This window comes from Lissotriton vulgaris, chromosome 9 (genome assembly GCF_964263255.1).
Source record: "Lissotriton vulgaris chromosome 9, aLisVul1.2, whole genome shotgun sequence".
NCBI lineage: Eukaryota > Metazoa > Chordata > Amphibia > Caudata > Salamandridae > Lissotriton > Lissotriton vulgaris.
In genome coordinates this window covers 371,242,892-371,260,466 of record NC_141697.1, presented here as the reverse complement: position 1 = coordinate 371,260,466, position 17,575 = coordinate 371,242,892, and the positions used below count along the sequence as shown (strand labels likewise).

The window sequence follows — 17,575 nt, the reverse complement described above, 5'->3', positions numbered from 1 at the left end:
ATTTCTGCCGGGATCTCTGTGGCAATGTCTGGGGCGAATGTGTGGTGTAGCCAGGTCTCAATGAGGAAGACTTTGCCGGGTGCGAGGGAGATGTTGAGGTCCCATAATTCAGTGCAATGCTTGCATAGTGAGCTTGTTTTGAGAAGGGTGCATGCGAGTTGGTGTTTTTGGTAAGGTAGTGTCTGTGGTGTGTTCGGGGTAGGGCTGGTCGGTGGACTGGTGTGTGTGCAGTGGCAAGTGAAGTGGCAGTGGGTGCAGGTGAAAGGTCCTACCATGGAGTGTGGGTCGGCATGGTGGCAGTGTTTGATGCGGCGTCAAAGGTGTAGAGCTCAGCGATGGTGTATCTTCAGGGTGGATAGGGTCAGGGGTCGTGGCGATGAGTGTGGTCCAGGCACAGACAGGCTTGTATTTAGCGTGCTTTGGCGCACCCTCTTTCCAGTCTTGCTGTGGCCTACATTTAGTAGGTCCTGGAGTGGGCGGGGCTTCTGTTGGTATGAAGAACGGTGAGTGTGAAAACCCAGTTGGGTCGACTTAAACTGTATCACTTTAAGTCAGTTTTGACTTTATCACAGACATGACATTGTATTCTGGGAATTTGGTTTTTTGCTGTTAACATTGTAACAATGGCTCAGAAACTCCAGCAGTAAAGTGTAGTTGCGTTATAAGCCAAGGTTAGCCAAAGGTATCTGATATAACAATGGGGCACCTTGCTGCTACACATGTTGCTGGTATGTGGAAAACTATCTTTCCTCCACTATCCCATGTGCATGGTGACAGCACTCTTTTCACAGGTACTTGTCACTTTACCTTGGAACTCAAATCATTAATGTTTGTGGTGTTGGGCGGTTCACCTGCTATCAATTCTGACTTGTTAGAAAAGGAGGCTGATGTACCAAAGGGTTTTACTCATTGCGCGTCTGTGGGTAAATATTATAGTACATATTGGCAAAGATTCTTATGAGGCAGCCATCTCACCAATGAGTGAAATAATTAACACTGCTAAAAGATCAAATGTGATTTAAAATGTTTCCAGATTTTCTACGGAGTAGGATTTTCGATCAAACCTAAAAATACTTTTAAACCCTATACCTTTAATCCAAGCACACAAAACTGGAGAAAAGAAAATGAACCAATATTTTAGTGACATCCTTAAATAACAAAACGCAAGCAGAATATTCTTAGACCAGTCTTTCTTGCTGTTACCTTGCATAACTGTGTTACATTGTGCTGGTCCCTTAAGTAAGAAATAAAAAGACTCATTATATCTCAGTTTCTTTTCTTTAATTGGCATTTTATTTTTTAGTTGTGGTGGTGTTTATATGTTTACACCGGTGAAAGCTGTGGACCTTTTAGTGGGGAATTATCGGTTATTATATGTTAATACCTTAAAACAGGGTAGCCTATAACATTTGTATAATGAATGTTGAAAAATATTTGTGTTGCACAAAATGGGCCTGATTCACCAACTGCATTTTTTATTATGTAAATGAGTACTATAGTAGTACTCTTTACTTCAAAATGCAGTTCACAAACCTATTGCTGGAAATCTCCAACTCCACATCTTTTGTCTGTTCTATGGGGAGATCTTAAAATATATCAGTTTACTATTCATTAGTAAATGTGGGAGGGATCTGGGGAGTGCCTGGGAAATAGGGAATAATAACTTCTAAACATTAGGGGTTTATGAAGCGGTAAGGAGGGGTTTAGCGAGAGAAGTGCTTATACAGACATCCACCCACAAAAGAATAAGACCATTGCTATTCACAGACTACATTTCTAAATCTACTACAGCCCAAAAACCACAAAACTGAAGATTCTGTGCTGCCTTCCTATTTCCTATCAGTGCTCGGATGGCTGAGACTCTGTCTAAAGACTATTTTTCTTTGCTTCTTGAAATATAATTAGGGTATAATGTTTAAAAATGTCTTCAAGAATATAGTAAAAACAGCATCAGGTTGCTTATTGAGTAATTAATCATTTGTTTGCTTTTTTAAGCTTTTAAAATTTGCTAACACGAATGGAAGTGATTCAAACGTTTCCTCCTGCATTCATCTACATTATAAATATACAGATACCAAAGGACCTCAGGTAAGGCTAACAAAAATGTTATCTAATATATTTGTACTGGTCTTGGTTCTTTTCACGTCACACCTACGATAAATGTTTTTTTTTTAACTCTGCCTACTATTTTAGGGAAGCCAAGGGAGATTGAGTGCTATTCCTCAGAAATCAGAACTGCACATTAATTTAAGTCCTGTATATTGTGAATTGGATATAAGTATTGTGGACAGGCTTAATTCGCTACTTCACACACAGAAACTAACCACGGTGGAGATGATGACTTCTCACCTCTACACTTCCTACAGCAAGCATATTAGTTTGGTGAGTGATATACTTCAGATATGTAAATTCCCCCAGGCGCCACTGCAGTAAATTAAATGTTGTTGCTGCTAGTCATAAATGTCCTCTAGCAGTTCTTGTTTGTATTTTATGGGTTCCTGGAAAAATACTTTGATGTTGATCGAGGATTTTTTCATCTGAAACTAAAGTAAAGATGTTCCAATGTAGAATGTGTTTCAGTTTGCCTTCTCAACAGCAGTGTACTTTTCAATGATCTGCAGCAATAGTAAAGACATCTTTCTGAATCCAACAGTATTGTATTGCTATATTCTAATTTCTAAATTTTAATTGATAGGTGAAGTTAGATGATATGAACAAAATAACAAAATAACTGTCATTGCATAACACCCATTGGCTTTTAAGTTAATGGCATCAATTTAAAATGTATCACAATTTAAATTAATCAAAAGCGTTGAAAGTCACCCTTTACTAAAATGTCTTTTTTTTTTTTGAAAACAGATTTTATTGTGTGAACTCACATGTCATGCATATCTCTGACATCCAGAGACAAATGCCACCATCACTGCATCATCAACATCTTATGGTCACATGTAGAAAAAAAAGAATTTTGGAACATTTCTAAACACCCCCACTAAATTTTGGTTACAGAATGTAATCAATGTGCAACCCCCCCCCCTCCCCTCTCCCGCACCCTACCTGCGTGCCAACTTGCCCATCTGACCCATAGAATAGTAAAACAATACAAGCTATGTAGAGTCCATACCAACTGCCACTGCTAATGATCCGTGTCCTCATATCGTCGGTAGGGTGGCCTCCTCGGGCGGCGGGTCCAGATCTAGACCCCGATAGTCCACCCACCGTTTCCAAATTTTGAAGTGCTTCCGGGGACAGCCCCTCGCTAGGAATACAGGTTGTTCCAAGCCCATTCCATTCTTCCAAGCCGTGAGTGACGGTGCCTGGGGGTCTTCCATGCCTTTGCAATATCACGTTTCGCCAGCGTAAATCCCAACAACATTAAATGGCGTTTATACCTGTTTCCCCCGACCCCAGCCATGACATGCAACAGTGCTAGTTTGGGATCCCTCTGTAACCTCCAGGCTAAGACTTCATCCAGGCAACGATGGACCCCATCCCAAAACCCCTGCAACGTTGCACAGTCCCACACCGTATGTAGTAGTGTGCCTACTTCTGACCCACAGCGAAGGCAGCTGGGAGACGTCACCAGTCCCGCCTTCCACAGCCGCTGCCTGGTGTAATATGTGCAGTGCAGATATCTAAACTGAATCAGGCGCAGGCGTGTGGATATGGCTGCTCCCCTGGGGCTCTCGAGGGCTTCAACCCAATCCTCCTCGTCTAGTTCTCCGATATCCCGCTCCCAGTGGGTTCTGAGGCCACTCAGATCCGAAGAGCAGTGACGCACCAACATCTGGTAGATACGCAATAGTTTTTTATCTGGCAGCTCCCCCATAAAGATTTTCGCTTCTATGGGACTGAATTTGGGAATCCGCTCCAGACCAGCCACGAGGGGGCCAGAGCATGGCGGAATTGAAGATATTTATAGAACTGGGTGGTGACATCCCATATTCCTCCTGCAGATTCTCAAAGGATTTAAGGGTGTCACCAGACAGAACGTCGCCCAAGGTGGAAATGCCAATGGCGTCCCAGCCCCTGAAGCCAATCAGGGCGTCTAACTGCGGGAGCCTTCCATGGCCCCAAAGGGGGTTTCCTGCATAAGGACATTCCACCAGCCCGTCCGCCGCAGCGCCTGCCTCCACACATGAAAGACCACCTGCGTGGCTGATGGGAGGGACCTCTGAAGGGGTGCCGCATACAGCAGCGTATGCACGGACGCCGAACCCATTAAATATCTTTTAACGGTGTAAGCCGGGTCACCCCGGTCACCATACCACCAGTCATTCAACACCAGAAGATGCGCCGCCTGATAATACGAAAGCACGTCCAGCGTGGCCAGACCACCGGTGTAAGTTGACAAGAAGCACGTCCGTAGAGCCACTCGGGCCACGCCTCCTTCCCACAAAAATCCGCTCAAAGCTGAATAAAGCTGCCGAAACCAGCGGGGGGGGGGGGGGAATTACATGTGGGTGGTTCTGTAGTTGGTACACCAGGCGTGGGAGCGCCACCATTTTAAAAATCGCAGACAGCCCGAGTATAGATAACGGCATCCGCGCCCAGACCTTCAGGTCCTCACGTACTTGAACCCACACTGGGGTGATATTGCGCTCCCGGGAAAGAGCCGCATCCTCGGATAGAAAGACTCCCAAGTACTTCACACCATCCGTCGCCTGTCTGAGGCCCGATGCCCAGACCCCAACGCTCTGCTGGCCACCCAACAGCCAAAGCGTGGATCTGCCCGGATTCATGTATAGACCAGAGGTCTCACCAAAAATCTGCAAAATGCGCAGTAGTCGCGGGCCTGAGCGATCCAGGGCAGTAAGGAAAAACAATACATCATCGGCGTACAGAGCTATTTTGTCGGTAAGACCCGGCGCCCATTGGAAACCTCTGAGTTGAGCATCAATGCGCACCCACCCCGACAGGGGCTCCATGGCGAGCGCAAATAAATATGGGGAGAGGGGACAGTCCTGTCGCGTCCCCCTCCGGACCGGGAACGAGCGAGACACCGCGCCACTGACACGCACCGATGCCGTAAGACCCGTGTACAGCAAGTGGACGTACGCTAAAAACCGCAGGCCGAGATTCAGTCGGCTCAGCAGGGCAAAGAGGTACGTCCAGCTGAGTGAATCAAAGGCCCTGTCCATGTCCGCCAGGAACAACGCGGCCGGCTCCCCCAGATCTCTCCAGGCTGACACCGCCACTTGAGCCCGCCTGATGTTGTGACGGGTAGCCTGCTGCGGCATGAACCCGGCCTGATCCGTATGTATCAGATCCGATATATGCGGCTTGAGCCTAGTGGCAAGAGCCTTCGCCAACATTTTAACCTCCGTGTTCAGGAGCGATATTGGGCGATATTACCCGTGACTCTCTGGGGGCCTCCCAGGCTTCAGAAACACCACCACCTCAGCATGGCGCCAGTCCGGCGGGAGTGAACCGTTCTCGCGTGACTCCTCAACGACCGGTCGAAGAAGCGGGCCCAGCTGAACCGAAAACTTACGAAAGAATTCACTTGGGAATCTGTTGGGACCCGGCGCCTTGCCCGGGCGCAGTTTGCCCAGGGCGGCGCCCAATTCTACATCGGTCAGGGGCTGATCCAGCAGATCCCTAACCTCATCCGAGACAGCTCTCGGCGGGAGATCATCAATAAACCGCTGAACGGTATCCGCCTCCAAGCATTCCCGAGGGGCATAAAGGGCCTCGTAATACCCGGCGAAACTCTCCGCAATCTCCACTGGATCTAAAATGGGCTCCTCCTCCGGGGTAACTATCCGAGGCAACGGCTGGGCATGCATGATGCCCTGGCAAAGGCGGTGCAGCATTTTGCAGGACTTATCGCCCCACTGGTAAACCCGACTACGGGTCGCTAACCAGGCCTGCCGCGCCTCATCCAGCAAGACCGAAGCGTGCTGTTGCTGCAGCAGGGCCAACTGTCGCCGCGCCAGCCCACCATTGGCCTCTCTGGCTCTGTGCTCCAATGCTTCCAGTTCTGTCTCCCGTCGCACTAAGTCCCGACGTCTCTCTCTTTTCGCCGCCGCGCACCAGGATATGTCCACCCCTCGCACTGTAGGCTTCAAGGCCTCCCAGAGGGTAGACGGTGATTCAACGGACCCCTTATTCTCAGACAGATAATGATCTATTTCTACCGTAAGGTGCGCTGCGTATTTATCTTGGTGCAAGTGCCAGGCCGACATCCACCACCGAAACGGCTGTTTAGCCGGGCCCACGAGCAGCACAGCCAGCACCGGCGAGTGATCTGACAGGGCCCGCTGTAAGATTTCGGCCGAGGCTATGCAAGAGGCAGCTCCCCTAGGGATAAGCACGTAATCCAGTCGGGAGAACGAATCCCACACCGCCTAGAAATATGTGTATTCCCTGCGCGCACCCTGTTTGTGTCGCCAAGCATCTAGCCAGTCCAGCCCTGTGATCAATGCTGACAGTTTGGTAACGGTTCCCTCACTCCCCAGATCCTGACCCGCTTCCCCTCTCCGCCACCTATCCCAGCCTTTATCCAAAACATCAATCCAGTCCCCCCCCACAATAGACAAAGAGTCCGGTATCTCACCCCACAGGGACATGATCCTTTCAACCAGTGGCCACTGGAGCGGCGGTGAGGCGTATACGCTACCAAAGGTCACCCTGTCTCCGCCTATCTCCCTCTGCACCACCACGTATCTACCTTGTGTGTCTGTCCAGGCGCGCTTATGGGTATATGGCACCCTGCGGTGTATAAGGACCGCCACCCCCCTAGAGCCTCTCGTAAAGCCAGAGTGATATGTCTGTGTGTATCCTGAGCGCTGCAGGCACAGTGCTTTGGTGCCCAGCAAATGCGTTTCCTGCAACAGCAGAACATCCACACCCACCCGTTTGGCATACTGATATACAGCACCCCGCTTAATTTTGTCTAGCATTCCCTCTCACATTCCGACTCATGACCCGTAGTGATCCGGGGCCTACCCGCCCTCCCTCCCTAACAATGGACATCTGAGCAATACCGCAAATATAGGACTAGCAGTTCCAGCATCTAGCCGGCATGGTACATGGCAGTCAACAGGCAACAGAGCGCACGCATGCAAGGCCCCCCCTCCCAAACTTCCCAAGAACACCCTTCCCCCCCATCCACCCCCACCCCGCACCTCCCAAACATGGAAGTACCTGTCGCGGACGAATGACGACCAAGCTCCCAACAGGGGAGCAAGCGCCGCATCCTCCAATGGATCCCCAAGTAACAACCCATAGGAACTAGGCCGTCACTCCCACCCTCCCATGCTGAACAGGACGGGCTCCCAGCCTATGTCTACTTTGCACCTGGGCTTCAACTAAGAACGTAGTCATTAAGCGGCGTTCATGTCCCACTGTCATCAAGGCACTTCAGACTGCTGGTTCTGTGTCGGCTGACCTGACGGGTGACCGAGCCCGAGCGCGAACTCCTGCCTGATCGCGATCCTCTACTTCGCCGACGCTGGCTCCGCAAGCCCTCCCTGGCAAACCCACTCGAGGAAGAGTCCGACTCTCCTTCCCTGGCAGTGTTGCGCCGAATTTTGACCGCCTCATCAGTCCACTGAAACACTTCTTCTGGAGTGTCGAAGAACAATGTGCGGGACTTATAGACGACTCGCAGCCGCGCTGGGAAGAGTAGTGCATATTGGAGCTTCACATCCCGGAGACGAGCTTTGGCCGCGTGGAAGGATTGGCGCTGCTGCTGCACCAGCCTCGTATAGTCCGGGAAGATCATGATAGTGGCGTTGTCATGTGTGAGAGTGCCTTTAAGTCTCACCTGTCGCAGGATAGCGTCCCGATCCGCGTAATTCAGGAATTTGGCAATGATCGGTCTCGGGCACGCTCCGACCGGGGGCTTCTGCACCAGCGCCCGGTGGGCTCTCTCCACCACGAAGCACCTAGACAGGGCATCTGCCGGGATGCCGCCCTCCAGCCACTGCGCTATTAAGGTCTCCGCACTGCCCTTCTCATACCCCTCCGGAAAGCCAACAAAGCGCAGGTTGTTGCGTCGGGCCCGTCCTTCCACATCCTCCGCGCTTAGGACCAGGCCCTTCTGTACTTTCTCCATGTCTGCGACCTTCAGTTTAAGGGTAGACACATTGTCTTCAACGCCAGATATTCGGGTCTCCGCACTTGTAATACGCTCTACCGCATTCCTCAAGTCCTGTCGGAGAAGGGTAACATCCGCCCCAACAGCCCCTATCTTCGCGTTGAGCATGTCCCTCGATTGCGTGATTACGGCAAGCAACGCCGTATTGTCCGGAGCGGGCGCCGAGGGGCCACTAGACCCCGCCACCTCCGTGAATTTGTCCATGGGCCCCTACTTACCCCGTCCCCCTCCGGCTCCTCCTCGTGTCATGGCTCACTGCTAGCGCCGCACGGGATACAAATCCCACTGGTGGCTCAAGTATTGTCAGCTGCAGACCAGGCCGTAGGGTCAGGAGTCCCCGTGGTCAATGGGTAGTCCACCCTCACGTGCACTGGCACAGTGTCACACCAAGCCTGACCCGGCCACATGTTCAAGTATCCCGGGGACCCTCACTCAGGCGCCCCCCGTCCAGACTGGTCACACATAGTTCCAGGCTCCCTCCCACCGGGCCCGATCTGACCCCCGAGTTCCCAGCTGAGGGAGCGCAGCACTCACCACTGATCTCCGCTGTCAGGCAGCCACCGGCAGGGCCTATGCAGACGCCCGCCTCCCCACCGAGGCTCTCCACTGCTGCCGCGACGGGCGCCCGGCTCAGGATGGCGGTGTCCCACTGCCGCTCGCCTCTCTCGACCTTGGCCCGGGGTGCTTCTCCGTCTATTAGGAGCAGGTGGTATCTCACACCCTGTCCCAACGGGGGCCCCCCCCCCAGGCAGATGCAGCAACACAGGGCGATCCGGACAGCGGAGCCCCCAGGGGGCCCGGGGTACAGCCCACACTCGGCCACGGCGGGTCACCAACTTCTGGGGCCACACACCAAGCAACCGGCACCCGTCCCCCGTCTCACAGGGCCCCCGGCGCGCCAGACACAGTTCAGGGCACGCTCTCAGCGAGAGCCAGAGACGGTCACTTCAAGGCCACGCAGGGGGACCCACCACTCGCAGCCCCCGTCCGTGCTAGGCGCCTCCTGTCCTCCCCGCCGGGGTCCGATCTAGACCCCAAGGCACAGAGACTCTGGGCAAGCTCCACTCACCGCCTCCACAACGACTCCACTGGACAGCGCGGCGCCTCCCCTCTGGTTTCGGGCAGGTCAGATCCGCCTTCTCCACGTCGGGGGTCTCCACCGTGTGAGGCCCAAAGCAGCGTCTCCCAGCTCCTGCCGATCAAGGCCAGCCGAGGGCCCTCACCGCTTCCGTAGGGTCCCCACCCCGGCTGAGGGGCTCCGCAGCACACAGGACAACCCAAAAAAGGTGGCCACCTCACGAGGGTGTCGCCTCCAATGTACGCCCTTATAGATCCAGGCCGGGTACCGCTCCGAGGACCAGCAGCGCACCTGCCATCTATCCTGGTTGACAATACTCAAAAATATATATAAGCATTGTTATACCTGGCACCATTGGCGTGCATCTCCCTTCCATTTTTCGATTTTGTCTCCTCTGTGTTTGCTGGTGTTAGATGCTCTGGACGCTGTGCCTCTGCCATTCAGTGCCACAGCGCGATTGCTCCCTACAGTAAATTGACTGTATGAATTGGTATAAACCCAATTGACCCAAGGAACATTATTTGGGAAGTCGACTTTAGTATGCCTGAACTCCAAAAATGAAAGTGCATCTTTTAGTGACGATTGTTTTTCTATTCTGTGATTGAAAATACCACTTTTAGGAAGTAGGTATTTTCTTGCCTAAACCTTCCAGTGTGCTCTGCTCTTAAGTGTATTGGCTGTCTGGTTTTGGAGGTTCAGGGCAGGCTGAGCCCGACCTGGATTGAATAGAGAGATCTGCAGTGGAGTACAGGGAGGGGTGACCCTTTGATCTGAGCAGGGTTGTGGCTGACAAGGTGAATGATGGCTCCACCTCCCACTGTGCGTCTGACGGCAGACCCCCTCTTCCTGAAAGGCAGGATGCAGCCTTGTAAACAAAGTGCTCCAGGACGACACCAAACTGGTTCTGGCGGGGTTCAGTGATTTCTGACTTTTTGAGAACAAAGACTTTTGGGGTATAAAGATTTATGCTAAAACCCCTACATGGGGGTGTTACTTCTGGATGTCAAGACGAACCTCGGTCCGTGTAACAAGAGGGAAAGGACTGAAACTTTCATCCATCTTTCTGAATCAACTACCCAAGGGCCTGATTTGAGCTTGCCTCCTGCTGAAGTCTCAGGGACATTAGACTTCACCCATCAGCTGCCTGGATTCCTATTTGAGGGGGATTGTACTCGCAGGTGAGGCCTCTGTTGAGAATTCCAGAGCCTCTGGTTCCACTGCGGGGAACGTGGGCTGAAGGTCATCGTTATCGCTATTGTATGCCGCTGCAGCTGAGGAGCTGTGCCGCTGAGAGCCCGCATTTGCCTGTGTTACCAAAGTCATTGTTATCGCTATTGTGGGCCTCTGCAGCTTAGGAGCTGTGCCGCGGAGTGCCCACATTTGCCGTTCTATGAGAATTGGCACTATTGCTATTGTGAGCCGCTGCAGCTGAGGAGCTGTGCCGCTGAGTGCCCGCCATAAGTCACCACTTCGAGGATCTTGTTATCACCTGCCAGTGCCGCTGGGTGCCCCTCTTTAAGCCCTGTCCCAGGATTATCGTGAGTGCACCCCGCGGACCACTACACCTGGGAGCTGTGTCTGCTGCGAGTCCACCTGTCATCACTGCTGCTTCCTTGTGAGGCTGCATGCCGTGCCCCTTTAAATCTTAGGTACATTGTGCATCACCGGGTCGCGTGGACCCCGGCCTCGAACTAAGTTCGTTCTTCACGCTTTTTGAGTGCCTTTATTGCTTTTGAAGTGAATCTGTAATTAAGCGCATTGTTACTCCATGAGTTCTTTTAAGCCTCGTGTTCAGTCTATATAATGATAACTATTATTCTATAACTACTTGTAGTTTCCGTTCGTAGTGTCTCTCCTGCGTTATTGTATATGGTCATAAATGCTTCACACACTGCCTCTGAGATAAGCCTGTCTGCTTGCGCTACGTTACCACAGGGTTGAGCAGGGGTTATCAAAGGGTGTAGCCCACTTACTCTGACTTAGGAAGAAGGATCCGTATTTGGACCTCGGCGGCAGCCGCTGTCAACTAGAGATCCCCATTTCTAACATTGGCGGTCAGTCAGGACTTGCATTTATGATCCACATAGAATACCTAGTGATGCTACTAGTGAGTGTAGGCCTAGGCGCAACCACATACGGCTTGATTTTGTTCTATTGTTTATTGTAATTGCCACTTATGTCTACAATGGGTAGGCCAACGTCCAATGCTACGGAGGATCTCATCTTTGAGGAAGACCGGTTAGAAACCTACACTGCCAAACAGCTAAAGTCTTTTTGCAAGCGATTCACAGTCCCTGTTGTGGGTTTCTCTAGGAAGGAGGAGCATCAGAAGGCCCTTAAGGCCTGGTTAGAAGCGAGAGAGTCCGCTAGGAATGAGGAAGAGAATGCTGGAGGGCAGCAGGATGACAAAGTAGATTTAGTGGGAGATAAAGCATTTTCCAATCCAGGTACTAGTGTGTCCTCAAAGGGTCTGTCTCCAGGAGAGATGGAGAACATAATAAGTATGCAGAGTTCAAGTTCGTATGAGTCAGAATAAGTTCAGTTATGTCAAAAGGATCACAAGGAGATGAGAAGGACAAAAACATAAGAATATCTAAAAGGGAAAAAAAATGCAAGTGAAAAAATAATTTCACCATGGGGAGAAGAATAAAAACTTCAGTAGTGCAGGGAACGCATGCTGGACCACTGCCAATTTAATCTATTAGTGTGTATGCACAGTATGTTGCAACAGCCTCCAGCAAAGAGATCCGCCATCCAATTTAGTAATGGCAATGAACATACATGTTCTTCGATAGCTGGAGCCTCCAGCACTATCAGAGGGCAACTTGCGTTTTCTTTGAGATAACTCCTTTCCAGGAAGTTATGTGCAGCCACCCATATGTCCCAAGTTGCCAAAACTCTGTGCGCTGCCGCGCAGGTCATAATCTTAATTCCAGAACAGGCCAACTCATGAGCCACTAAGGGACTCATTAGAGGATCATAATCAGGGGCAGTAGATGCAGTTTTGGAGCTTTAATGCCCATTCAAATTGGCATTCCAAACAATGGAACACGGGCTGAATTGAATGCAAGTAAAATATGAAAAACTGAAGGATAATCCGTATGCCACGCTCAATGTAGCCAATGGCAGTATTCCATAGTGTTCAAGCATTTGATCACGAAGCAGGGTCAGCCAGGGTCGGCTGTCTCTTGACACAGACAGTGCAGCCATTGCGGAGCAATCAAATCAACAGCAGCACACCGGCAGCCAAGGCGAGTATTAGAGGGAAGCCGCCAAAGATGCTGGAAAAAATAGAATGAAAAAATTCTGGTATCACTCCAAATATAGTTTGGAATGAGGTCACAAGGCCGGAACTAACAATTTAAAAAAAATGGGCTAAGCCTGTAATGTTAGAGGCATTAAAGATAGTGTGGATCAATGCCCCAAAATGAAGTGGGAGATCTGTATTCAAAAGAGCATGTACCTCAGTACGCGTGTTAGCAACATGAAGAACAAATGTTTCACAAGAGGAAGTAAGAGGGACTTATTTTTGGGACAATAGACCCCTTATTCTGTTTAACTAGTTTTCAGGGTCGGAATGGAAGGCCATATGAAGATTTCAAGCCTCCCATGCGGGGGCGGGAAAAGCACATTTTTACAGCAGACAACGCGCTGTGAGATAGTGACAATGTAAGGAATCCCGGCTAACACCCCACAGCATGCCTCATTATTTAAAAGTAAATAGCTACTGTTAGCTAATAGTATGAATGTTGGAATGATAGCTGGCACTGGATTCCCCTTTAAAATGCGAGCTAAATTCAAAGCCTCCATATTACACGCGCCGTGCAATTGTATATTCTTGCACAGGAGCGAGTGATCAGGTGTGGAAGTGCAGTCTTCCCCCTTCAAGTAAACCTTTTTGTCATCTCTCAGACCTCTGTATGAGAAAGGCAGAGACCAGACTTCATGGAGAAAAACAGTACCAAGTGGTTCATATCAACCCAGGGCATAGTGTTTCATACAGGAACTAAATTTAAACAGAGAAAAAGGCAATGTTATTAAACCATGGATGAGCCACACAGATGAATTTGATTCGGCTACAGAAAATGGTAACGGTTCCAATTTTTCAATATGCAATAGAGAATATGTTGCATCCTTCATGGACATGAACTGTTGTTTTCCTGTTAAAGTAAAAGGTAAAAATAATGACGAAGTATTCATGTAATCCCAAGGCACTTTCCCAGATGTTAAAGTTTGTAAAGTCCAAGCAAAAACTGCATTATGGAACGCAATTGATTTTGACCATGGTACGAAACAGACACTTCATCCTGCACAATGTCCACAACAGATGACACAATGTTATCCAAGGTATAAATCCTGGAAGAAAGCGTATTAATGCTATTATCAATGAAAGCACTTTTTCTAAATTTGCCTGGTCGATTGCTCTTAAACGGCAAGCCGCTTTAATGTGCGACAGTTTCCAAATTTCATTGTAAATAGCATATATATATCTTTTGGATCTGCCACCTACAGGACCTTTAACAAAATCAGTCAAGTCAACATCCTCAGTTAATAAAGATAAACGATGCTTAAGAGACGCTAGGGTGTAATGTTTTAGCCAATTTTGACATAATTTCCACACCGAATAGGTGGTAACTGAATGGGAGTTTTTAAAACGGGGATCCATTCTGTCCTGTGTGATGCCAGGAGCGAGACCTAGAAAGCGTTGTTGACAAGGATCGGAACTTGTCTGCCGTAACAGCCAGCCCTCAGGGTCCATGGACGAAATGTCAAATGAGGTGTTTGAAATTAATGAGTGCAATTCTTCAAGGGACATACTAATATGATTGTCCCAATTAGGGTAAGCAGACAGATGAGTATTTATGTGTTTTGAAGTGGTTAATCCAAGACATGTTGTTTGTGAAACCGTACTATCCAAAAACAACATGTGGCTCGGAATAAGACATGCTCTGTGCATAGCTTCAGTACCTTGCACCTGCCAAGGTTTAGAACCCCAAACAGATTTAAGATCTATTGTATCTTTCCATAGCTCATAGCCACCTACAGGATTTGGAATACAGTAATTTTGTGTGAGTAAGCCTCACTTTAGAATTTGATTTAGAATTTAATTTAAAATAAAAGGAGCTCGGATTAGACCGATCAAAACCAGTAAAATATGTAAATTATCTCAAAAGGGTAGTTGAACTGCCTTCTATGGGAGTTGGACCATGTTCCCATTCCCATTGGGTGTAATTAACCATATTTCTAAATATATTAGACTTATGCAGACAATGATGGCCGTAGTGCTGGTAGCAAAACAAATCTGCATAGTTTGCGAAATTTAAATATAAATCTTCAGCATCAAAAGCAGCACAATATTTCAAATCAGAATAAAGAGCTTCAATGGCTTGGACATCCCAATCATCGGTGCGTATGTTTTGTTTCACAACATCCCCCATTGAAACACGAAGTACATTTGGAACATTAATCACCTCTGTAGGTCCATGAATTTGAAATTTTACAGCTTCCCACACGATCCCATCTAACACAGGCCAGGCAGTGATGTTGTCAAAAGACCGGTCCTTTTTCATGATGTGTGATGAGGAGTGTGGGGCCAAAGTTCCATCAATTAACCTTATTGTTGATCGTTCAGTTATGTAGTGTCCATTAACTAGACAAAAACATACTCTTACAAATCCAATCAACATGAACAAAAAAATTGAGCTGAGAACCAACCAGATGTAAGTCCAAGGTGGAACTAAAAAATATCTTTAAAATCAAGTAAACAAAATAGAAAAACTCGATGGTACACTCGATGTTATGGAGTCAGAGTCAAATGAAAAACATGACTGGTCAACTGGACTTGTCTGCACACCAGGCAATGACACATCTGTGGGATAGGTGTACTCATTATCTTCATGTGGATCGTCAGCCGGCGAATTTAATAACAAATTAGTAACTGTGGACATCTCAATGGCAACGTCAGGCCTGTTGGTGTTAGCCGAGACCAAAACAGAATTTCTCACCATCGATGGACAAGAGACCGCAGGAGTCATACTAAGAAGAATCGGCCACTCGTTGTAGTTTAACATTGTCAATGGAGATATTCCTGTTATCCTTGCGACCAGGAAGTGGTGGTAAAATGACTGTTCTTGTGCCCTGCACGCCGAGCACTGGAACTGGTGCACGATAAGAGGGGACAAACTCCTTCTTGTTCTCCACCTTCTCACGGACCAGATCACCAACTTGAGGTAGCCAGCCAACTACCAGAATCTGTAGAGCAGCGTCAGCTCCTGATGTGGAGGGCAAGTGTTGCTTTGCAAGACTGTCTTGAGTCCCTTGTAGGTTCTGTAACACAGCACAATGATTATCTACGTCAAAGGGTACGGCTGTCACCGCCATGTCTAGACCATCTTGGTCTGGGACAAACATTTTTAAGCCAAAGAGCATTTTGTATGGGGTCCGCCCACCCAGAGATCTTCTAGGGAGATTATTTATTGCACGTTGTACGCTATACAAATGGGCGAACCTGGTAATTCCAGTACCTAAAACTCTAGCTGTCAAGGATTGCTTTAAGTCACGGTTCATTCACTGCACAACAGAATTGTCCTCAGGCCGGTATGGAGATGAAAATTTGATCTGCACCCCAGAGACCCCATAGCTTCCTTGTACGCCTTAGAGGCGAACGCTGGACCCTGGTCAGAATGGAAGGTGCCACATGCAAAAATTCCCACAAAGACACGCAAATCCCTGATGACCGTTCGAGCATCAGCACTCCTTTGAGGCCAAATCCATAAAAAACGTGTGCACAAATCCACTGCAACTAAGATATACTTATATGCAGTATCAGAAGAAAAAGGACAGCAGTGATCTAAATAAACACAACTAAGTGGTCTATTAGATATGTACAGCTGAGTTTGTGGCGGCCGTGCAGCAGTCGAAGGCTTAATCTGCTGACATACATCACAAGAAAGGACATATTCACGAGTTTGTTTATACAATCCACGCCACCAGTAACGCTGCTGTAAGATATAGACAGACGCTGAAACGCTGGCATGTGCCGAGGCCATGCCTTCCGTGAGCGGCTGTTATCAGGGAAAGCCTGCATTCTGCATTGGTAATCAGTCTGTCACCAACGTCATTAATTCTCACATAGGGAACTTTATCAGGACTTAAATGATAAGAGTATTTAGACCCTGAGAGTAATTATCACCCTTCTCTGTAGCAGCAATAGCTGCCAAGATGTCATCATCAATCTTTATTTTGGACCTTGTAACTGCTGCTACTATGTATGTTGCTACTGCTGTCTTAGCTGCCTCGTCAGCTATACTATTGCCAACAGCGTGTACTCCTACGCGCTGGTGACCAAGAGAATGAATTACACTTATGAGAGGCAGACACTCTTTAAGTTCTGCGACTCAAACCCATAGCATTTTATGCTTAATTGTGCTACCTTTGGAATCACAATAGTCATTTTGAGTCCGAAAGAATAAATTGCTGTTGAAAGACTGAACACAGTAGTAAGAGTCACTCACAATCAAAGTAGACACATAAGGATCAACATACTCTAGTGCAAGGACCAGATCAGGTAGCTCTGCCAACTGGGGGGTACAGTTCCCTAATGTCTGCGTATGCACGACATCAGACTTAAACTCTCCATTCACAAAGGCACCAGCCACTGAACAAGAATGCTTAGATCCTGTCGCCGGTTGCGCAGAACAGTCATTGTAAATGATACAATGGTAATCCTCAACCGGGCGCATAGACAGAGGAGCTGTGTAGGAAAGTAGGGTCTGCTTCCTATGGTCACCCCCACTTGTTGGTGTGATTCTCTGGTTTTTCGACTTTAGTGTGGCTGTGGGCCTGCTAATCAGACCCACAGCCCAGCTGTTCTCTCTCTAAATTGATACCATGCACTTTAGGTGCATACCAGATTGGTTACTGGGTCACCCTTGTGAGTCCCTGTATAGTGTACCATAGGTACCCAGGGCATAGGTGCACCCTAGGCCTACCAGGGGCCGCAGCATGTATTGTGCCACCCCTAGTTTGCCTTCCAAACTGGCACCACAGGTCTGTTCACACAGCCTGGGTAAGGTGGTGTATTCACCCCTTACTTAAATATAGTATACCTATAATCTCCCTTTATATATAGACACATATACACCTATAACCACTCCTATGGTAGGCCTTGACAATCCTGGAAGCAGAGTGCTTGGTTTTATGTGAGAGGGTGCTCTGGCATGAGCTGAGCCCCTCTGCAGCTTTCGGAACCATCTCCTTATAGCTGTTCTATGATATAGCCATACCATATACTCTTTAAGTGCATTATAATCCTCGCGGTTAGTGCTAACTTTGGTTTGGCTTTATCAAAACATGTTGTGTAAGGTGTCAAACACTTTGGAATACTACCCCCC

At 48.5% G+C, this 17,575-nt stretch overlaps 1 protein-coding gene across 2 annotated transcripts in view; it reads left to right on the top strand.

The window, feature by feature from the left end:
- Positions 1-17,575, top strand: part of ATG2B (autophagy related 2B) — a 1,072,129-nt gene that overhangs the window by 319,356 nt on the left and 735,198 nt on the right. For both annotated transcript variants that reach the window (XM_086937744.1, XM_086937743.1), the window contains exons 13-14: positions 1,996-2,088; positions 2,194-2,382. In XM_086937744.1, the coding sequence (XP_086793870.1) occupies positions 1,996-2,088; positions 2,194-2,382 (282 nt within the window). The remainder of the gene's footprint in view (positions 1-1,995; positions 2,089-2,193; positions 2,383-17,575) is intronic.